This window comes from Anabrus simplex, chromosome 2, assembly GCF_040414725.1.
Source record: "Anabrus simplex isolate iqAnaSimp1 chromosome 2, ASM4041472v1, whole genome shotgun sequence".
In the NCBI taxonomy this organism is placed as follows: domain Eukaryota; kingdom Metazoa; phylum Arthropoda; class Insecta; order Orthoptera; family Tettigoniidae; genus Anabrus; species Anabrus simplex.
Genome location: NC_090266.1, coordinates 610,895,871 through 610,916,451, shown reverse-complemented (window position 1 = coordinate 610,916,451; position 20,581 = coordinate 610,895,871). Strand labels below are relative to the sequence as shown.

The following is a 20,581-nucleotide window of genomic DNA, read 5'->3' as shown; positions in this document are numbered from 1 at the left end:
AATAATGGCTGCAATTCTTGATAATGCCAATCTGATGGAGACGCAAGCTGATAATAACACCATTAGCAAACCTTCTCATTGCTATTTAAGTGCAGGCACCCACTCTGCTCACGTCATTTCATTCTGACAAGAACTAATGAAAATTAGCTGAAACAATCATATTCACAATATTCCAATAGAAGTCCATCATTTATTACTTGACACAAGCCATGAAAGCTAACACTAGTACGATATGCAAAATTTTAATACTGGAATAACAAGGTTGATGGTGAACTCTTGGAAAGAGAATATGAGAAAGAAGACTGCATGACATCAATAACAGAACGATTGAATTATTGTGTTGTATAAGCAGAAAGGCCAATAGGTTTATATAAGACATGTGGGCTAGGGATAGGTTTGCAATTGAACAGTTATTTGTATAGATAACAAAGTAGTGCAGAAGAAACACATACAAAAATAAGGACAAAGTGTAAAACACTAAAATGACAAATATTCATTCTTAATGTGATTCTCTAATGCTCACCAAATCTGCAGTGAAGAAAACATAGACAGCATACAGATAGTAGTCTAGCAGCTGACTAACACAGAGAAGAACATCATTGGTCACAGGTCGCAGCAATCGGCTCAGCTGGAGATACTTTCCACACTGTCGCAACACAGACAGACTAGTGTTGGTTAAAACAGGGGCTTTGGAGAACTCCTTCTTACTACTTGTTTTTGAATGTCTGAAAATAAATGTAAAATATACAAGTATACCGTACATGAAATATGTAAATGTTAACTAGTTAAGAAAGGAGAAAAATTTATATTAGTTACCACCAATACACAGAAAATGAATAACAATGTATTAACAGCATGAAAATGCCTTGAAGTTGAAGAAGGAGCTGAAGTATAACTCTTCTCAAGCACTGCAATTTATTTTTTTACAAGTTGCTTTAAATCACAGACACAGATAGGACTTATGGCAATGATGGTATAGGAAAAGGCTAGGAGTTGGAAGGAAGTGACCGTGGCCTTAATTAAGGTACAGCCCCAGCATTAGCCTGGTGTGAAAACGGGAAACCACGGAAAACCATGTTCAGGGCTGCCAACAGTGGGGTTGGCAGTCGTACAAATTTTAGTGAAAAATGGAAGGGTATGTACAGGTACTTTAAGGCAGAAACAAGTTCCAAGTAGGACATTCCAGTAATCATTAATGAACAAGAGGAGTGTGTATATGAGGATCTTCAAAAGGCAGAAGTATTCAGTCAGCAGTATGTAAACATTGTTGGTTACAAAGATAATGTCCAGATAGAGGAGGTGACTAATGCTAAAGTAGTATTGAAATTTACATATGATAACAATGACATTTACAATAAGATGCAAAAGTTGAAAACTCGAAAAGCGGCAGGAATTGATAAGATTTCTGGGGATATACTAAAGACAATGGGTTGGGATATAGTACCATATCTGAAGTACATATCTGATTATTGTTTGCATAAGGAGCTATACCAAATGAATAATAAATAATGGCCTCCGGAGAGGCCTGGTGCAGGTCTTTTTCTAGTAGACGGCCTATTAGGCGACCTGCATGTCTATGAAGATGAGGGCCCTACCTAGGATGATTTCGAATGTTGAATACGCCACACACACCCAGCTCCCGATTGTTTGCATAAGGAGCTATACCAAATGAATAATAAATAATGGCCTCCGGAGAGGCCTGGTGCAGGTCTTTTTCTAGTAGACAGCCTATTAGGCGACCTGCATGTCTATGAAGATGAGGGCCCTACCTAGGATGATTTCGAATGTTGAATACGCCACACACACCCAGCCCCAGAGCCATTGGAATTAACCAATAAAGGTTAAAATCCACGGCCCGGCCGGGAATCGAACCCGGGACCCTCCAAACCACAGGCCAGTACGCTGACCATTCAGCCAACGAGTTGGACACCAAATGAATGGAGAATTGCTATAGTAGCCCCTGTGTACAAAAGAAAGGGTGATAGACATAAAGCTGAAAATTACAAGCCAGTAAGTTTGATATGCATTGCATGTAAGCTTTGGGAAGGCATTCTTTCTGATTATATTAAGACATGTTTGCAAAATTAATAACTGGTTTGATAGAAGGAAAGGTTATTCCACTGAAGCTCAACTTGTAGGATTCCAGAAAAATATAGCAGATATCTTGGATTTAGGAGGCCAAATGGACTGTATCGCGATTAACCTGTCTAAAGCATTTGATAAGGTGGATCATGGGAGACTATTGGTAAAAATTAGTGCAATTAGACTAGACAAAAGAGTGACTGAATGGGTTGCTAAATTTCTAGAAAATAGATCTCAGAGAATTAGAGTAGGTGAATCTTTATCTGACCCTGTAATAGTTAAGAGGGGAATTCCTCAAGGCAGTATTATTGGACCTTTATGTTTTCTTATATATATCAATGATATGTGTAAAGAAGTGGAATCAGAGGTAAGGCTTTTTGCAGATGTTATTCTGTACAGAGTAAAAAATAAGTTACAAGATTGTGAGCAACTGCAAAATGACCCCGCTAATGTTGTGAGATGGACAGTAGGCAATGGTATGATGATAAAAGGGGTTAAAAGTCTGGTTGTGAGTTTCACAAATAGGAAAAGTCCTCCCAGTTTTAATTACTGCGTTGATGGGGTGAAAGTTCCTTTTGGTTATCATTGTAAGTATCTAGGTGTTAATATAAGGAAAGATCTTCATTGGGGTAATCACATAAATGGGATTGTAAATAAAGGGTACTGATCTCTACACATGGTTATGAGGGTATTTAGGGGTTGTAGTAAGGATGTAAAGGAGAGGGCATATAAGTCTCTGCTAAGACCCCAACTGGAGTATGGTTCCAGTGTATGGGACCCTCACCAGGATTTCTTGATTCAAGAACTGGAAGAAGTCCAAAGAAAAGCAGCTCGATTTGTTCTGGGTGATTTCCGACAAAAGACTAGCGTTACAAAAATGTTGTAAATTTTGGGCTGGGAAGACTTGGGAGATAGAAGACGAGCTGCTCGACTAAGTAATATGTGTAGGATGCTAGTTAGTTTATAATATCATCTATTCAATAGCTCTCAACAGAGATAGGGCGTGGAATGACATTAGTAGACGAGTTTGAGTGGTGTCTTTGAAAGTAGGAAAGATCACAGTATGAATATAAAGTTAGAATTCAAGAAGACAAATTGGGGCAAATATTCATTTATAGTTAGGGATTGGAATGACTTACCAAGGGAGATGTTCAATAAATATCCAATAGGCAATATCCTTTTATATTGGTATTATAAATTTACTTATTCAGGGCAAATATTTCAGATTCCCTATGGGAATCAACATCTATGTAATTTGATGGCCAAACAGGCATCAATTTTTGGTAAAGAGAGAAAGTCTCTCATAGTGCATTGGCACTGCCGGTTGCTCCAAGTAGCCTATGCAGTGGCCTCCACGGTATGCACTAGCCAGCGTCTTGGTAGGTGTGCTAGGTACCAACTGATGAGCCCAACCTAGCACACGAGGGCAAAACGCTGGCAACCAGAAGTGAGTTAGCTGGAAAATTTATAATGTCCAATAACGGACCATTTATATTGGTATTAATCATGGCTTACTCGACACAGAAACACATATAACATGAATTCAATTCTTGTCGCAAAACTGTAAATTACAAGGAACTTGTTGAAAGGCACGTAATCAACAGTTCACAACACAGAGCACAGTGTTCCACCACAACAAAGGTAAAAATGCCGTCTTCCCTGTAGGGGTGACGCGCACTTTCTCTGTTGCATTGTCAACCTAATAACCATGTGTCACCCCAATAGGGGGACACAAAAATAGTAACTTTGAACATAAATTATGTCTTTGATTATCATCTACGAATGAAATTACGCACATCCGTAGCCCACAACAACCTGAAATATGTATATCACATTCCCGCAGTTTACCACGAAAAAAGCAAATGTATGCGTCGACGTTAACGTGTTGAAGCACTATTTGTCAATAACGATCACTAAGAGTCTTATTCTATTATCACCGGGTGATTTGGCTGTGCGGTTAGGGGCGCGCAACTGTGAGTTTACATCCAGGAGGTAGTGGGTCCCAACCCCACTGTCGGCAGCCCTGAAGATGGTTTACCGTGCTTTCCCATTTTCTCACCAGGCAAAGGCTGTACCTTAACTCATTGACTGCCAAACGTGACCTAGGTTGTGTTCACAAAATGCTTCCAGAGAGCCAAACGCGACCTATGTCATGTTACAAGTAATAAATCTCATTGTAGACCGTATTGGACATCAGATATGAACATTAAAACAAGAATAATAGTTAACACCACCTTTCCAATACTTATCTTTCCTATATTTAGGAAATAAACATTACAACAGGCGTTGTAAGATGGACATGTTTCGCTTAACAGTAGTAAGCATCATCAGCCGAAAATAAATCTTAGCCTCAAGTTAGGTCAGGGCCCTGAACCTAGTGTCCTTAACATATATGGCACCCTAAGAATCAACATTTATATTTATAAAATGAAAATAGGCTTAAAACTAGTGTGAAAAAAACATGGAATGTTACAACATGGCTAAGAGAAAAAACACAATCGAGTTGAGACAGAGGATAAGAACAGAAAGTAGGCTATAATACAGAGCTGGTAGTGAAATAATTAAAATCATTAGGATATCATTGTTACCAGTCAGTCAATCAGAATGTTCAAACATAAAAACAAGCGTGAAAATATATAAGAGTGTTCATCATGGCTGAGTTAGAAAAAACACGTAATCGTGTTGCCAGAGGTAAAAACTTAAGGTACAACATAGAGTTGGCAGTGTAGTATCAAACTCATGGCTGCCAGTCAGTTAATAAGAATGTTCATATATAACAAAACATAATGGTTATATTCTTTTAAGTGAAGAAATAATTAAATCCCACTCTTGTATAGATACGTGAGAACGGGCGAGAGAAATCATATGTTGCAGCAGACATGGAGTAGTAACACTTCAAACAGGATTGATCACGCTTGAAGCCACTTCATTTATGCTGGGAGTTCAAGACCAAAACGGAAAAAATAAGATGCCTAGTGCGTGAACTGAAATCTGAAAATGGAAAAAGGAAAAAGATGTACTGGGGCCTTGAAAATAGGGTGTTCAGAATGGGTGACATCATACGAAACCATGACGTGATTGTCATGTAACTTGAATTTAGAAAGTTTATTACAAAAATCAACTGGATTTTTGACGTAGGCTTCATTATTGAACTTATAATGGCTATTTAAAAAATGGTGTAAAAATTTAGAAACCTTGTAGGTGGGACTATTTCGACAGTTTATAATAGGCCGCATTGGCACATCTTTTTTATGTATTTTTGGTAAGGCTTTAGCAGTAGGTAACCTGGGATTCATAATGGTGAGTTTTTGTTGTTCATGCTCTTGAAAGAGAAAAGATGAATTTTTCACAAGTTCTTTAAACCACGCTGGATTTTTAAAGTGGGATCCTTGTCAATTAGTTTGCAGTTATTGGCGGAAAAGAAATCTTCAGTTTTACTAATATATTCATTTTTGTTCAATAATACAGTAGTAGAGCCTTTGTCGGCTTTTGTGACTATTACATTATTGTTCCTGATTTTGTTCTTTACTTCAATTATTTGCTTGTTAATATTTAAAGAAGGCTTGGAATTTATTTCACTGGTTAGTAATGTGAGCTTCTTTTTACTTTCGTATTTAACATCATTACGGTGTTCAATAGGAAGTTTTGAAATATTTGATTCGATTTCGGCAATGTTGGGCACCAGATCGTCAATTTTATTGGGGTTGGGCCAGTTGAATTTGAAACCCTTGTTCAAAAGATCCATTTCACTGTTTGAAAAGTTAGTGTTGGATAAATTTACAGTGTTTGGAACAACTTTGATTTGAGGAGAGGGTGTTCCCGTGGTTTTGAAAGATTTGACGGATTTAGTTTTTGATTCTTTAAGAAAAGTCAATTTTTTGTCTAAAACTTCTTGTTTTTTATTTGCCGCGATTGACACCTTGTCGTTAGCAAATTTAGAAAAGGAGTCCCATTCTAAAGGCGACATGTTGAATGAAGTTTTTAGATGAACTTTGTAAAGCTGCAAGTTCAGGAGTGATTTTTTCCTGTAGAGTGTTTTGATTTCATTTTTCAGCCAAATGGAATTAACTTTTTCTTGGGTGGGTTGTATATTTGGGGATGAAATGTTCTTTCGTTGTAAATGTTGCAAGAATCTGGGAACCAATCCATATCTTAAGCACTCCTTTAAAAACGTAATGTCCCTGGAAATTCTAGTGACCTTAACTTTGAGGTTAAGATATATATTCTTTGCTTTTGCCTGGTTGGCGGTTACATTACAAGTAATAAATCTCATTGTAGACCGTATTGGACATCAGATATGAACTGGCAACACGATTACGTGTTTTTTCTAACTCAGCCATGATGAACACTCTTATATATTTTCACGCTTGTTTTTATGTTTGAACATTCTGATTGACTGACTGGTAACAATGATATCCTAATGATTTTAATTATTTCACTACCAGCTCTGTATTATAGCCTACTTTCTGTTCTTATCCTCTGTCTCAACTCGATTGTGTTTTTTCTCTTAGCCATGTTGTAACATTCCATGTTTTTTCACACTAGTTTTAAGCCTATTTTCATTTTATAAATATAAATGTTGATTCTTAGGGTGCCATATATGTTAAGGACACTAGGTTCAGGGCCCTGACCTAACTTTAGGCTAAGATTTATTTTCGGCTGATGATGCTTACTACTGTTAAGCGAAACATGTCCCATCTTACAACGCCTGTTGTAATGTTTATTTCCTAAATATAGGAAAGATAAGTATTGGAAAGGTGGTGTTAACTACTATTCTTGTTTTAATGTTCATCTATGTCGTGTTGGAGCACGGGATGAAGTATTTCGCTATTTCATCAACAGATGACACTCGCTGGCTAATTGCTGTCCATGGGCTGTTATTTATTCTTTGGGAAATTGATTCATGTCTCGTTCATTGTGATATATTTAGAATATCACAAGTATTTTATGTTTGAATTTGAGTTGTCACACAGTATGCTGCAATGGCAGTTTTCAGTGTGAAAGGTTAGACAAAAAGTGATATTTTAGGTGAAATTTACGCTGATATTGATTCAGAACAAGATGAATTAGGAAGCGATAGTGGGTTGACTGATGAAGATGTATTGTAAGGAACAACAGCAGTGACAATATTGGAGTACCGGGCAAGTTGGCAGTGTGGTTAGTGTCGCGCGGCTGTGAGCTTGCATCCGGGACATAGTGGGTTCAAATCCCACTGTCAGCCCTGAAGATGGTTTTCTGTGGTTTCCCATTTTCACACCAGAAAAATGCTGGGGCTATACCTTAATTAAGGCCACGGCCGCTTCCTTCCAACTCCTAGGCCTTTCCTATCCCATCGTCGCCATAAGACCTATCTGTACCGGTGCGACGTAAAGCCACTGGCAAAAAAAAAATAAAAAAATAAATAAATATTGGAGTAGCCATGTGCTCCAGACATGTACCAGCTGCAAATACAAGAATATCACTGGTCAGATGTTGACAGTAGGCCTAACTATGTACAATTTACAGGCAACAGTGGAATAAAATATCCATTTTCAAACACGTCTTAATGCATGGAGTATTTCAAGGCTTTCATTACAGACTACGTTATTTCAATGCTTTGTGTACAAACGAACTTGTATGCTCATCAATTCCTGAGCAACACTCCTAGGTCGCTGACACAGCATGCTCGATTTCAACAATGGAAACCAGTAGTACCTGATGAAATGAATAAGTTTTTAGGACTGTGGATGCCCACTGGTATTGTAAAAAAAACACAATTAACTATGTACTGATCAACTCGACAGATTACTGCCACCCCAATTTTCATTGATACAATGTCAAGGAACAGATTTTAACTGATTTCTAAATTCCTTCATTTCAATAATAATGCGCCGGCCCCGTGGTTTAGAGGTAGCATGTCTGTCCCTTACCCGGAGGCCCCGGGTTCAATTCCCAGCTAGGTCAGGGATTTTTACCTGGATCTAAGGGCTGGTTCGAGGTCCACTCAGACTACATGAGTGAGCTATCGGATGGTTAGATAGTGGCCCCGGTCTAGAATGACAAGAATATCGGCCAAGAGGATTCATCGTGCTGACCACATGACACCTCGTAATCTGCAGGCCTTCGGGCTGAGCAGCGGTCGCTTGGTAGGCCAAGGCCCTTCAGGGCTGTAGTGTCATCGAGGGGGGTTAATAATATGCAATACAAGACAATAGCCCTAATAGGCCACATAAAGCTAGGTTACTCTTGGACCATTTTCTCAATCTCTTTAGGACTGTGTACACCTCAAGGCAGAAATTAGCCCTTGATGAAGGAATGTTGGCATGGAGTGAACGTTTGTCATTTCGGGTATACAATCGAAGCACACTAACTAGTTACGGTATTATGGTTTGGGTGTTGTGTGAAAGTGCCACTGGATATATTTGTAACTTTTAAATTTATGATGGGATGTCTGGATCACTACAGAACACTGTCACTTCACTTTTGGAACCATACAATGGGAAGGGTTACCACATTTACATGGACAATTTTTATAACAGCATCAAACTAACCCAGGTATTGTTACTAAAAAATGTCAGTGTCATTGGCACCATGAGGCAAAACCGGATTGCCAAAGGAACTAGTTGAAGTTTCCAAAACTCTAAAACAAGGAAAAATGCCTTTCAAGCGGCATAACGACATCCTCATGCAGTCATGGAAAGACAAGCAAATTGTGAACATGATTTCAACACTTCACACAACACAAATGGCAGAAACCATAACCAGAAGCAGCAAGGTGGTGATGAAACAAAAAACTACCGTTGATAATAACTGTCATATGCATGGGGTGGATAATGCTGACCAACACATGACTTACTTCCCATTCATTAGGAAATCAAAGAAATGGACCAAAAAATTCTCATGTATTTATTAATGTGCACAATCTGTAACGCACATGCATTACATAAACTTCAGAATCCTAGAATCAAACTCATTGATTTTATTTAGAATGTTAGAAGAACTTCTTGATTCAACTACACTAGAAGAAGAGAAAGCTACAGACAGTAATGAATCTGGAACAATAGAAGATGCTACATCACCTGTATCAGGACCATTGGGAAAGTGTGATGACTATCCCAAAAGAGTGCCAAGGAAAGACTCCTGTGTCCAGACTGAATGGGAAAATGTCACGCCACAAGTTAATTAATCTACATGGTAGTGAAAAGAAGAAGCCCCTTATCAGGCAGTGTTAGAATATGTGCCAAGAAGAAAATCAGGAGAGGAACCTCATTCTACTGCTCAGGCTGCAAGGTAGCTCTACATCCCGGGGACAGTTACTCCAGATACCACACCCTTAAAGTGTATTAAATGTATGTTTTAAGTTTCATTAGTTTATTACCACTAGTTTCCGAACTCTGCAAATAACTTCAGCCTTTGTGAGTGGGGTTTACTTCCACTAAGTAACCAGGGGAACCTCACCCCTACAGAACACGTCCCCAGGTGGTGGACAGGGGCCCCTACAGTACGTAGGGCTGGTTGAAATACCTAATACAACCCGCCGACCAACAGGTAGCCCAATTCCTGAGGGCTTTAAAATACTGGGACATCCCCTCTCCAGGGGTCATAAATATGGAGGGCCCTTGCTCTGGGTTATGGATAAAGAACTCAATGGCATCTACAGCAGAGAAGATGGACTTCGGTACGGTGGAGATGGCGGAAGGGCCAAACCCATAGCGACTGTACTCCAGAGGAGTGGCAACAAAAGGCATCTGACTCCATGTTACGGGCGGCCTAATTTGAACCTGGCAGAAGGTAATAAAATGCCTTTGGGAGTGGCGAACCCATCGTACAAACAGCCTATAAAATGAGTGTGAGTGAATCGAGGCCTTTGAAATTGCTAGGGCATCACCCTGAAGTGATGCGCCATGACTTTGAATGGCAAGGTAGAAGAAATGATAGAGTATATGGAGAAGACAGACATAGCGATGATGGGAATAAGTGAGACAAAATGGAAGCGGAAAGGTCAGAAAGAATATAAGAAAGGGTATAGATTATATTGGAGTGGAGGAAAGATGGTAACAAATGGTGTTGGTGTTATATTGAAAGAAGACCTAACACAATATGTGGACCAAATTCACCAGATCAGTGACAGGATAATTAAAGTTAGACTTGAGAGTGGAATCAAGGATTTTATACAGGTTTATGCACCCTAATTGGGGAATGCAGATTAATGTTTAGAAAAGTTTCTAGAAGAACTGGAAAGTTGTATTGAAGACAAAGAGGTTATAATAATGGGAGACATGAATGCAAATGTTGGAACAGACAGACAGGGAAAGGAAAAGATAATTGGCCCCTAGAGTTATGGGAACCAAGATGTAGGAGATTTAGTAATAGATTTTTGTAGAAGGAATGGATTAATTGTTGGCAATACATGGTTTAGAAAAACGAACTCACAAAAAATAACTAGATATGGTTGGGGAGAAAGAAAGACAAAGACAATGATTGATCTTATTCTGGTGGAGAAGGAGAAATGTAGACAACTGGAAGATGTGACAACAATGTCAAGAGCAGATTTTGAAAGAGACCATTAAGTGGTGGTAGCCAAATTAAGACTTGGTAAAATAATGAAGTTAATAGGAAAAGAGGGAAATAAAAATAAAAGGATGGCAGTTAAAAAAAAAAAAGAAATACAGGAAAAGCTTCAAGAGGATCTGAAGAACGAAATTCCCAGAGATGACTTGAACAGTGTGGAAGAGGAATGGACATGTTTCAGAAATGGATTTGTAAAGTGTGCAGTAAACACCCGTGGAAGACTATCAGGGAGGAAAAAGGAAAAGGAGACTCCTTGGTGGAACAGCAGGGTAAAGGAAGCAGTTAAAAAGAAACAAATGGCTTGGAGGAAGTGGATAGGCAGCAATAGTACAGAGAAATGGCAGAAATATAAAGAAGCCAAAAAGGTATGTAAGAAAATAGTACAAGAAGAGAAACAGAAGAGCTGGGAAAGTTTCACAGAAACTTTTCAAGAGGATATAAGGGGAAGTAAAAAGGTTTGTGTGGTTTGGTGAAGAATATTTTACGATATAGGGAATATACAAAATTTGTAAAAACTGAAACAGGGCAGATATTGACGCAAAGATATGACATACTAATAAGATGGAAAGAATACTTCTCAAAATTGCTAAATATTAAATACAGTGAACTGGTAGATGAGGAGCAAGAAGAAACAATGGGGAAAGAAGAAAAACAAGAAAAGGAGATATCAATGTTAGAAATAGAGGAAGCCATACAAAAGATGAAGAGTTGTAAAGCAGCAGGAGTGGATGAGGTAACTACGGAAATGATAAAAGCAGCAGGACCAAAAGGGCTACAGTGGCTGTATATATTATTTAGAACAATCTGGAGGAAGAAAGAGATCCTAGAAGAGTGGGGAAAGGGTTTAATCATCCTGATATTTAAAAAAGGTGATAAAAAAGAATGCAATAACTACAGAGGGATCACCCTTATTGCCCATGTAGCTAAGATATTTGAGAGAGTATTGGAAGGAAGACTGAGGAGGAAGATATAAGGAGAAATGGAAGAAGACAGATCAACGTTTGACCTGATCTTCACATTAAGACAAACGATGGAGAAAAGATTGTAGTATGGAAAAGACATAGTGATGGCATTTAACATTGAGAAGGCTTATGACAGTGTGCTCAGGCAGTTGGTATGGGACATAAGGAAAAAACAAGTTAACAGAGTGGAAGTGCAAATGAGAAAAGCTACGTACAAAAATTCAAAAAATTGTGTTAGTAGTGTGAAGACTAGTACAGGAAAAACAAAATGTTTTTTTTTTTAAAGTTGCTTTACATCGCACCGACACAGATAGGTCTTACGGCGACGATGGGATAGGAAGGGGCTAGGAGTGGGAAGGAAATGTCCATGGCCTTAATTAAGGTACAGCCTCAGCATTTGCTTGGTGTGAAAATGGGAAACCACGGAAAACCATCTTCAGGGCTGCCGACAGTGGGATTCAAACCCACTATCTCTCGATTACTGGATACTGGCCCCACTTAAGTGATTGCAACTATAGAGCTCGGTAAAAACAAAATCGTTTAAAGTTGAAACGGGTCTCCAACAGAGAAGTGTACTATCACTCATACTATTCATCATAGTCATGGATGAAATTCATAAGAACGTTAAACAGAGATTGGGAAGACAGGCAACAAAAGCCATGTTGTTTCCAGATGATATAGTGATATGGGGTGACGATGAAATGGAAGTGCAAAAACAAGTTTGAGATGTATGGAATCAAGAGATAGAAAAATTTGGGATGAAAGTAAGCACAGAGAAAAGTAAAACAACAGTGATGACAAGGGGAAGAAAGGAAGGAAGGAACAGGCAAGATAAAACTGAATGGTAAAATTCTGGAAGTGGTTAAAAGTTTCAAGTACTTCGGAAGTACGATCACAGAAGATGGAAATATTACAGAGGAAATTGGAAAAAGAATACAACAAGCAAACAGCTTCTACCAGAGTGTAAGGGGTATTTTGTGGAACCAAGATGTCCCGAAGAAATTCAAGATAGTATTATATTCAAATCCTATTATGAACCCAAACTAACCTATGCAGCTGGATCGACAAAACGAGAGGAGAGTAGAATAGAGGCAGCACAGATGAAATTCCTAAGAGGTATCGATGGCAAGACCAGAAAGGTTAGAATTAGAAATGAAGAGATAAGAAAAAGGACAGGAATCTTGAAACTTTAAGACAGGATAGAAACAACAAAACTAAAGTGGTATGGGCATTTGATGAGAATGGGAGAAGAGAGTGTGCCAAAAAAAAAAGCTTCTTCAGAGAAGTTAACATGAAAGAGACCATGAGGAAGACTGCGAAAGAGGTGGACAGATTAGATGTGGGAGTGCATACAGAAGAGGGGAGGAAAACCAGAAGATGTACTTAAAAAAGGAGAAGAGTGGTGGAGAGACATGCAGCAATGAAGGTCCTTAACTCACAACCCGACCAGGGAAGTTGGAAATGGTAAATGAAGATGATGATGATGATTTCTGAAATATAGACAATTCATTTTAGGGGCAACAATTTACCTGCAGTAGTGATGAAGGACGGAAATTTTCGACCCATTTCAACATGAGAAATAATGAGCATATTACATGTGATGTTAAAAGATGCCTAGGTGAACTACTGGACCAATGTGTTTCTTTTATGTGTACTCTTATCTACATGTACTTACATGATTAAGTTGCTGCTGTCTACTCTCCATCTGTTTCCTATACATATTTACATTTTGCTCTCGTTATATTTCTTACCTGAGCATCAATGAGGTAATTCATTTACTGTTACAAGACAGTCATGATGTTGATAAAATTCCAACATTGGGGAACATTCAGCACATTAAATCTGACATTACAAGACAGCTGAAGAACCCTTATTTAAGATTACAATTCCATTATGAACTTCAAAGGAAGGAAGGAAAAAAAAAGACTAAGATTACCAACTTACTTATTGTTTAGTGCTTCTCCAGAAACTTCTTCCACAAAATCCCTTTTCAATTCCTCAGGAATATCTTCATCGCTTTCATCACTAAAATAGCCGGATGGTTCATCCTGGAATCAGAGCATAACAGAGAACTGAGTATATGAAAACAAGAAAAAAGAAAGAATATTCTTAGTGTACATACAGTGCCAAATTTTGTACATTCTAACTTTCAAAAGACTGTAATAAAGATATCAAAAGTACCTAAGCACATTTCAATGGTTTGAGTGCTGCTTGAAATCTCAATTTTTTAAATATAAGGTTCCCTATTTCAGCAGAATAAAAATAATTAAATTAATAATTAAACATAAAAAGTAAGCAACTATGAAAGCCTGTTATCATCAATGTCCCACTCCAGTCGCCCGGGTGTGGTTAACAAGCCTCCTCCACTCCTTTCTGCCCTTCCACTTTTCCTGCTCCATTACTTCCACCACATCCAATCCAGCTTCTTTAATGTCCTTCCAAATCTGATCCATCCACCTTCTTCTCGGTCTTCCAACTGGTCTCTTTCCCTGAACTTCTCTTTCTAATTCCCTTCTTGCTACCCGTTCCTTTCCCATTCTTTTTACATGTCCGAACTATCTCAGTCTTGCTTTCTGTATATTCTGTACTAACAGTTCAATATTTAGCTCTTCTCTGATTGTAATATTTTGGATTCTATCTCTTCTTGGCTTTATAACCAAAGGATTCTATCTCTTCTTGGCTTTATAACCAATGTTCTTAAACCATTTCATTTCTACTGCTTGGATCTTACTATCTTTTCTCTTATTAGTTACCAGTGTTTCTAGTCCATATGTTACAATTGGTATGAAATACTGTTTATATAATGTTAATTTTGTTCTCTTGGGTACTTTGTCATCCCATACAAGCTCTGACTTAGTGTATTATTAATTTCAAGGGCGACTTCATTACTTCCATTAATAATGCTAACCATATATGAAAACTGTTTTACATTCTCTAAAAGTTCTCCTTCTAATTTTCACTTGGCTTCTCTTTTTCTCTTTTCCACAGTGCACGACTACAGTTTTCTTTTTACTAATTACCATTCCAAACTCCTTCAGTTTTCATTCCAAATGTCCAGTCTCCTTTGTACTTCCTTTTCTCCTTTTCCCCAAATCATCACATCATCTGCAAATACCAAAGCATTTACTTTACTACTGATACACTGTTTTACACATTATACGATTTCATCCATCAATATAATAAACAATAATGGCGACAGTGCACTTCCTTGCTTGAGACCTTTATTTGTATAAAATGTTTCAGTCACCACTCCCCACTTGTACACTGCTTTTACTCTCATGTTACAACATTTTTATCTTGTTAATTAATGATTTTGGTACATTCCTTTCCGTAGGCATTGCCATACGTTTTCTCTTAATTGTATTATTATTTATAAGCTTTATTTTCCGTATTGATTGGATTCAATTTATAGACAAGAAAAGTGTTCCACCGATCAATACTTATTTATTGTGAATGAATTATTACACTAGTACAGGTTTCGGCCTGTCATGGCCATCATCAGCTAGTACATAACATTTATAGTCATTAGACAAAATTACAAAGATGTTACGTTAGATCATCCGGATGTCTAATGAAGAATGGAAGTAAAATATATTGCAGTATTGGTATGTTAAAATATTTGTGATTAACAGTGGTGGTGGTGGTTACAATAAACTAAAACCTATTTAGTGTATATGGATACGAGTACATTAAACACATTAAAACATATAGGCCACAGTATAAAACACTTGAAAAATTATAACACATTAAAACATAGTATATATATTTTAAAAAGTCTATTAAAATTTGGGTTCATGTTGTGTAGCACTCATTCTTCAATCTTCTTGTGGTTGTTGTGTTAATTTAGTTGTATTAGGTGATCGTCGAGAATGTTCTAGGGTTGATATACTTTATATTGATGTGTTGTAAGAACTCTTGTCATTAAATTTTTTTTGAAAATTGAGTATTGTGCAATTCAACTATTGATGTACTCCAGTAAGTTTTATATATACTGCAAGACAGGGTTTGGTTTTAGAGCAGTTGGTGGCGGCACCTCTCTTGTTTATGCACGTTATGTAGTTGTTATCTGTAAAGATAAGTTAATGTAAGTATAGTGTTCGTATGAAGGAATGCCTGGTGTATGTATGAAAATGAAAAGAGTACTTACTATTGTTGTTGTGGAGGTTGTGTACTGGTATGTTTGGAGACTTTCTGTGTTCTGCTACGAATACGTCTGGGGCTCATGTTAGCTGTGGGGAGGGATGTAGGTGGAGGGGAAGGAGGAGTGGCTATTGTGGAGGTAGGGGCGGGGTTAGGCTTGTGATTCGTCGGTTTGTTAGGACGTGTGTTTACTATTTTGAGATAGTCATTCTTTATTGCAGGAAAGGCTTTATAAAAAATGATGCTGGTTTTCTCTGTAATGTCGTTAATGTTATGATTGGGGTTAGCGTATTGGTCCAGAGAAATATAGAAATCTTCAGTTATGTTGAGCAGGGGGCCCTTAGAGTTTATATTTAATATCGTCATGTCATTATTGATGTCTGTGAAACTATGCTTAGATTCTTCTACATGTTGACCTATTGATGAAAAATGGTTGTGTTTTACTGCATTTATGTGTTCATTGTAGCGGATGGTGAAGTTTCTGCCGGTACGTTCAATATAACTTGTGTCACAGTTGTTACATTTGATACGGTAGACACCTGATTGGTTGTATTTATTATTATTATTATTATTATTATTATTATTATTATTGACTGTTTTGGTGTTGTGTATAGTGTTGGTGCTGTTGTGTGTGGTCTTGAATGCTATTTTCAGGTTGTGCTTCTTAAAAATATTAGTTATAGTATATATATTGGTGTTGTTGAAGGTAAATAGGACATAATCTTTTTTGGGTTTCGCTGTTTTAATTAATTTAGTTTTAGGTTGGGATTTTATTTTGTGAATGATTTTGTTGACCATTTCTTTGCTGTATCCGTTATGTTTGGCTATATCGTGGATTAATTTTAATTCATTATTTTGATCTATTGTCATTGGGATATTAAAAGCTCTATATATCATGCTATAATAGGCTGCTCTTTTGTGTGTGTTAGGATGAATGGAGTCATTTTTTTATGGTACCAGTATTTAAAGTGTGTGTGGGTTTCCTGTAGATCTTGTAAGATAAGTGGTTGTCGTGTCTGGTTATTGTCAAGTCCAAGTAATTTAAGGTACGGTTATTTTCGGTTTCTTTAGTGAATTTAATTTGGGGGTCTAAAGTGTTAAGTTTGTCTAGTATAGTATCTGCATCAGTGGATCTATTATCTATAATTACGAAGATATCATCGACAAATCTGCACCAAAAATATATATTATCTATTTTATTGATTGATGGGTGTTCTAGGTGGTCTATATATATTTCTGCAAATATTCCAGAAGCAGAAGATCCCATAGGTAGGCCTTGTTGCTGATATATGGTATCATGAAATCTGAAGTAGTTATTGTTTATGGCGAATTCGAGTAGATTCATGAATTCTTCTATTTCTAAAGGTGCTCAAGTTGCTATGGTTTTTTAGGTTAGATTTTAATATTTTGATTGTTTGTTTGATAGGAATGTTAGGGTACATGTTTGTTGTATCAAATGAAGCAAGAGTATGATGTTGTTCGATCTTTAGTTCTTTGGTTCTGTTGCAAAAATCTATTGAGTTTTGTATTGTTTTGTTTGCTAAAAAGGAATAATGCTTTTTCAAATTTTTTTGAATGAATTGTGATAATTTATAGGTTGGACTGGCTCTATAGTTTATAATCGGTCTCATGGGTACATTTTCTTTGTGTATTTTAGGGTAGGCTTTTGCGGATGGTAATTGGGGGTTCATAGTTATAAGTTTAGCAGATTCTGTTTCGGCGAGAAGAAAGTGTGTGTTCTTGAGTAGAATTTTTAAGTTCCTTTGTATGTTATTGGTTGGATCTCGGCGTTTTATTGAAAAAGTGTTGTTTTGGAAACATTCTTTAGTCTTTGGTATGTATTCATTCTTGTCCATAATGACAGTAGTGTTGCCTTTGTTGGCTTTTGTTATTAGTAGATTGTTCTGTTTTATTTTGTTTTTGAGTTTGTTTAGGTTTGATTTATTGGTGGTAGGGCCGATGACCTTTGATGTTAGGCCCCTTAAAACAACAAGCATCATCATCACAACAGGTATTCATGTTTAGGTTATTATTGTGAATGTTATTGATGTATTGTGGGATCTTTCTACTGATTTCGTGTCTAACTTCGTCTCGTATATCGTACGGGATTTTCTGTAAAGCGAGTTCTGTTTCGGTGGCGGCAGTTATAATATTCTGATAGGATGATGCATTACCCCAGTTGTGTTTGGGTCCCTTGCTCAACATAGCCGTCTCTGCATCGTCAAATGCGGTTAGTGTGACATTCTTTATGGGTGGGTGGAATTTATGTTGGGAATTCTTGTTAAGATTAGAAGTTAAGATTAGAGTGCTACACAACATGAACCCAAATTTTAATAGACTTTAAAATATATACTATGTTTTAATGTGTTATAATTTTTCAAGTGTTTTATACTGTGGCCTATATGTTTTAATGTATTTAATGTACTCATATCCTTATACACTAAATAGGTTTTAGTTTATTGTAACCATCACCACCACCTTTAATCACAAATATTTTAACATAACAATACTGCAATATATTTTACTTCCATTCTTCATTAGACATCCGGATGATCTAACGTAACATCCTTGTAATTTTGTCTAATGACTATAAATGTTATGTACTAGCTGATGATGGCCATGACAGGCCGAAACCGGTACTAGTGTAATAATTCATTCACAATAAATAAGTATGATCGGTGGAACACTTTTCTTGTCTATAAATTCTTTTAATTGTATCATAAGCTTTTTCCTAATCCAGAAATACAAAGATGATTTTCTTGCTCCTTTCCAGGTGTTTTTTCATTATCGTTCGCACTGTAAGTATCAAGTGTATTGTTGATCTATTCTGTCTAAAGCCATATTGTTCTTCCTCTAACTGTCTTTCTATTACATCCCCCAATCCTCTGTCCACGACTTCTCCATTATTTTTAGCCCATGTGATAATAGGGTTATACCTCTATAATTTTCACACTTCTTCCTAGTTCTTTTTTGAATAATGGTACAATGCTTCCATGTTGCCAACCTTCATGTATCCTTTCATCCTTCCATATGGCATTGAGAGCTGGGGATAGCCATCCACTGTGTCCTGCTGCCTTAATCATATCAGCATTGAATTCGTCGTTTCCACTTGCTTTACCTTTGGTCATTGCTTTCACTGCCCTTCCAAGTTCCAACCATGTTATCGGGTTCTCTTCCTTTTCTCCGTCTATTATTTCCATTTCCTAATCACCTTCTTCCTCTGAGCAGTCATCCTCATTATAAAGTTTTTCAAAATATTTTACCATCACCTTCTGAAGACCCTTTTCGTCATGTACTATGGATCCATCTTCTCTCTCTAATGCCTTGATTTTTTCTTGATTTATACTTTTCGATTTTATTACTCTGTATAATAGTTTCTGACTACCTCAACTATCTTGCTCAATTTTGTTCGTAAATTCTCCCCAACATTTCTCCTTTTCTTCCTTGATACTCCTCTTTACATGTAGTTTAAATCTGTTGTAATCCACATGTAACCTTTCTATCTTATTCTCATCCCTCTGATAGGTTTTTGCTTTTCCTTACCCATTTCTTTCTTCACCTTGTTCCTTTCTTTTATTTCTTTTTTTTCTTTTGTCTGTCCACTACCGTGTCTCCTTTCCCTTAACCTTTGCTTTTGTTTTGCCACATACCTCAAATGCTGCTTCCATAAAAGTCTTGTCTTAAATTTTCCCACTCTTCTTCTCCACTTTGTATTTCCATGTTGTGCAACTTCCTGTTTATACAATCTTGGAATGCCATTCGTTTATTCTCCTTCTCCAATTCCCAAATCCTGATATTTGGTTTCTTCTTCAGTACAATTTTAGCGATTTTTACTTGTTCTAATTCCACAATTAATAATCAATGATCACCTTCCATATTTTCACTGGGGATTATCTTCATATTCATGATGTATCTTCCCCATTCTCGGTCCGTTATTATAAAATCAATGAGTGTCCCATACTGTCCATCCCAACTATATCGGCTGATCTTATGGCTATTCCTCTTCATAAACCATGAGTTCTTTATTATCAGGTTATTTCTGATACAAAAGTCCAACAGTTTCTCTCCATCTTCATTTCTATCGCCATACCCATGTGGGCCCAGAACATTCTCGTATCCCATTCAATCAGTTCCCACATGGGCATTCAGATCTCCCATTATCATGATCCCATCTTCAACAATGTGTGTTTCCAGTTCATTGAGAAAATCTTCTTTTTCTTCCATGCTACATCCTGTCTGTGGAGCATACACTTGTAATATCTTCAGTAGTTCCTTGTTTACATGTGTATGTATTATTATAATTCTTTCATTTACATACTCAACTTCAGCTATTGCTTCAACATTTTGATTCACTACAAATCCCACTCCATTTCTTTTCTCTTTACTATTAACCATTCACATTCAGTACAAGGTGTACCCCTTTCTTACTTTCTTAATTCCTTTCCCTTTCCATTTTACTTCACTTAATTCCAGGATGTCTAGTTTTCATCTCTACATTACGTCAAACAATTCATTTTCTTTCCCATTTATTGTTAAAATATTTATTGTTCCAAATCGGGTTTTGTTCTCTGATCTAACACTTGCACGAACATCAGCATTACCATCATACTGTGAACTGTAGCCAGAGACTTGTCAATTCCATTTCCATTTTTTAAACTTCCATCTGAGGCTTGTATTATAGTTGAAAGCAAGTATAAATTTACTAATTTATTTTTAACGAGTTAACAACTGTTATCGGACATGTTATTTACGCATTTATTATGAAAAAAGTTTTCTTTCTTTTCAAATTTTCTTTACGGAACAGCGGTCAACGGGTATTACTAACCGACTCCGACATTGCCTTTGAA

The 20,581-nt window shown here is 37.0% G+C and overlaps 1 protein-coding gene across 1 annotated transcript in view; it reads right to left on the bottom strand.

Moving 5' to 3' along the window:
• The window catches only part of Vps50 (vacuolar protein sorting 50), a 323,674-nt gene that overhangs the window by 101,381 nt on the left and 201,712 nt on the right, over positions 1–20,581 (bottom strand). The window contains exons 11-12 of the mRNA XM_067141007.2: positions 13,539–13,642; positions 524–725 (exon numbers count right to left, since the gene is read on the bottom strand). Coding sequence (XP_066997108.2) covers positions 524–725; positions 13,539–13,642 — 306 coding nt within the window. The remainder of the gene's footprint in view (positions 1–523; positions 726–13,538; positions 13,643–20,581) is intronic.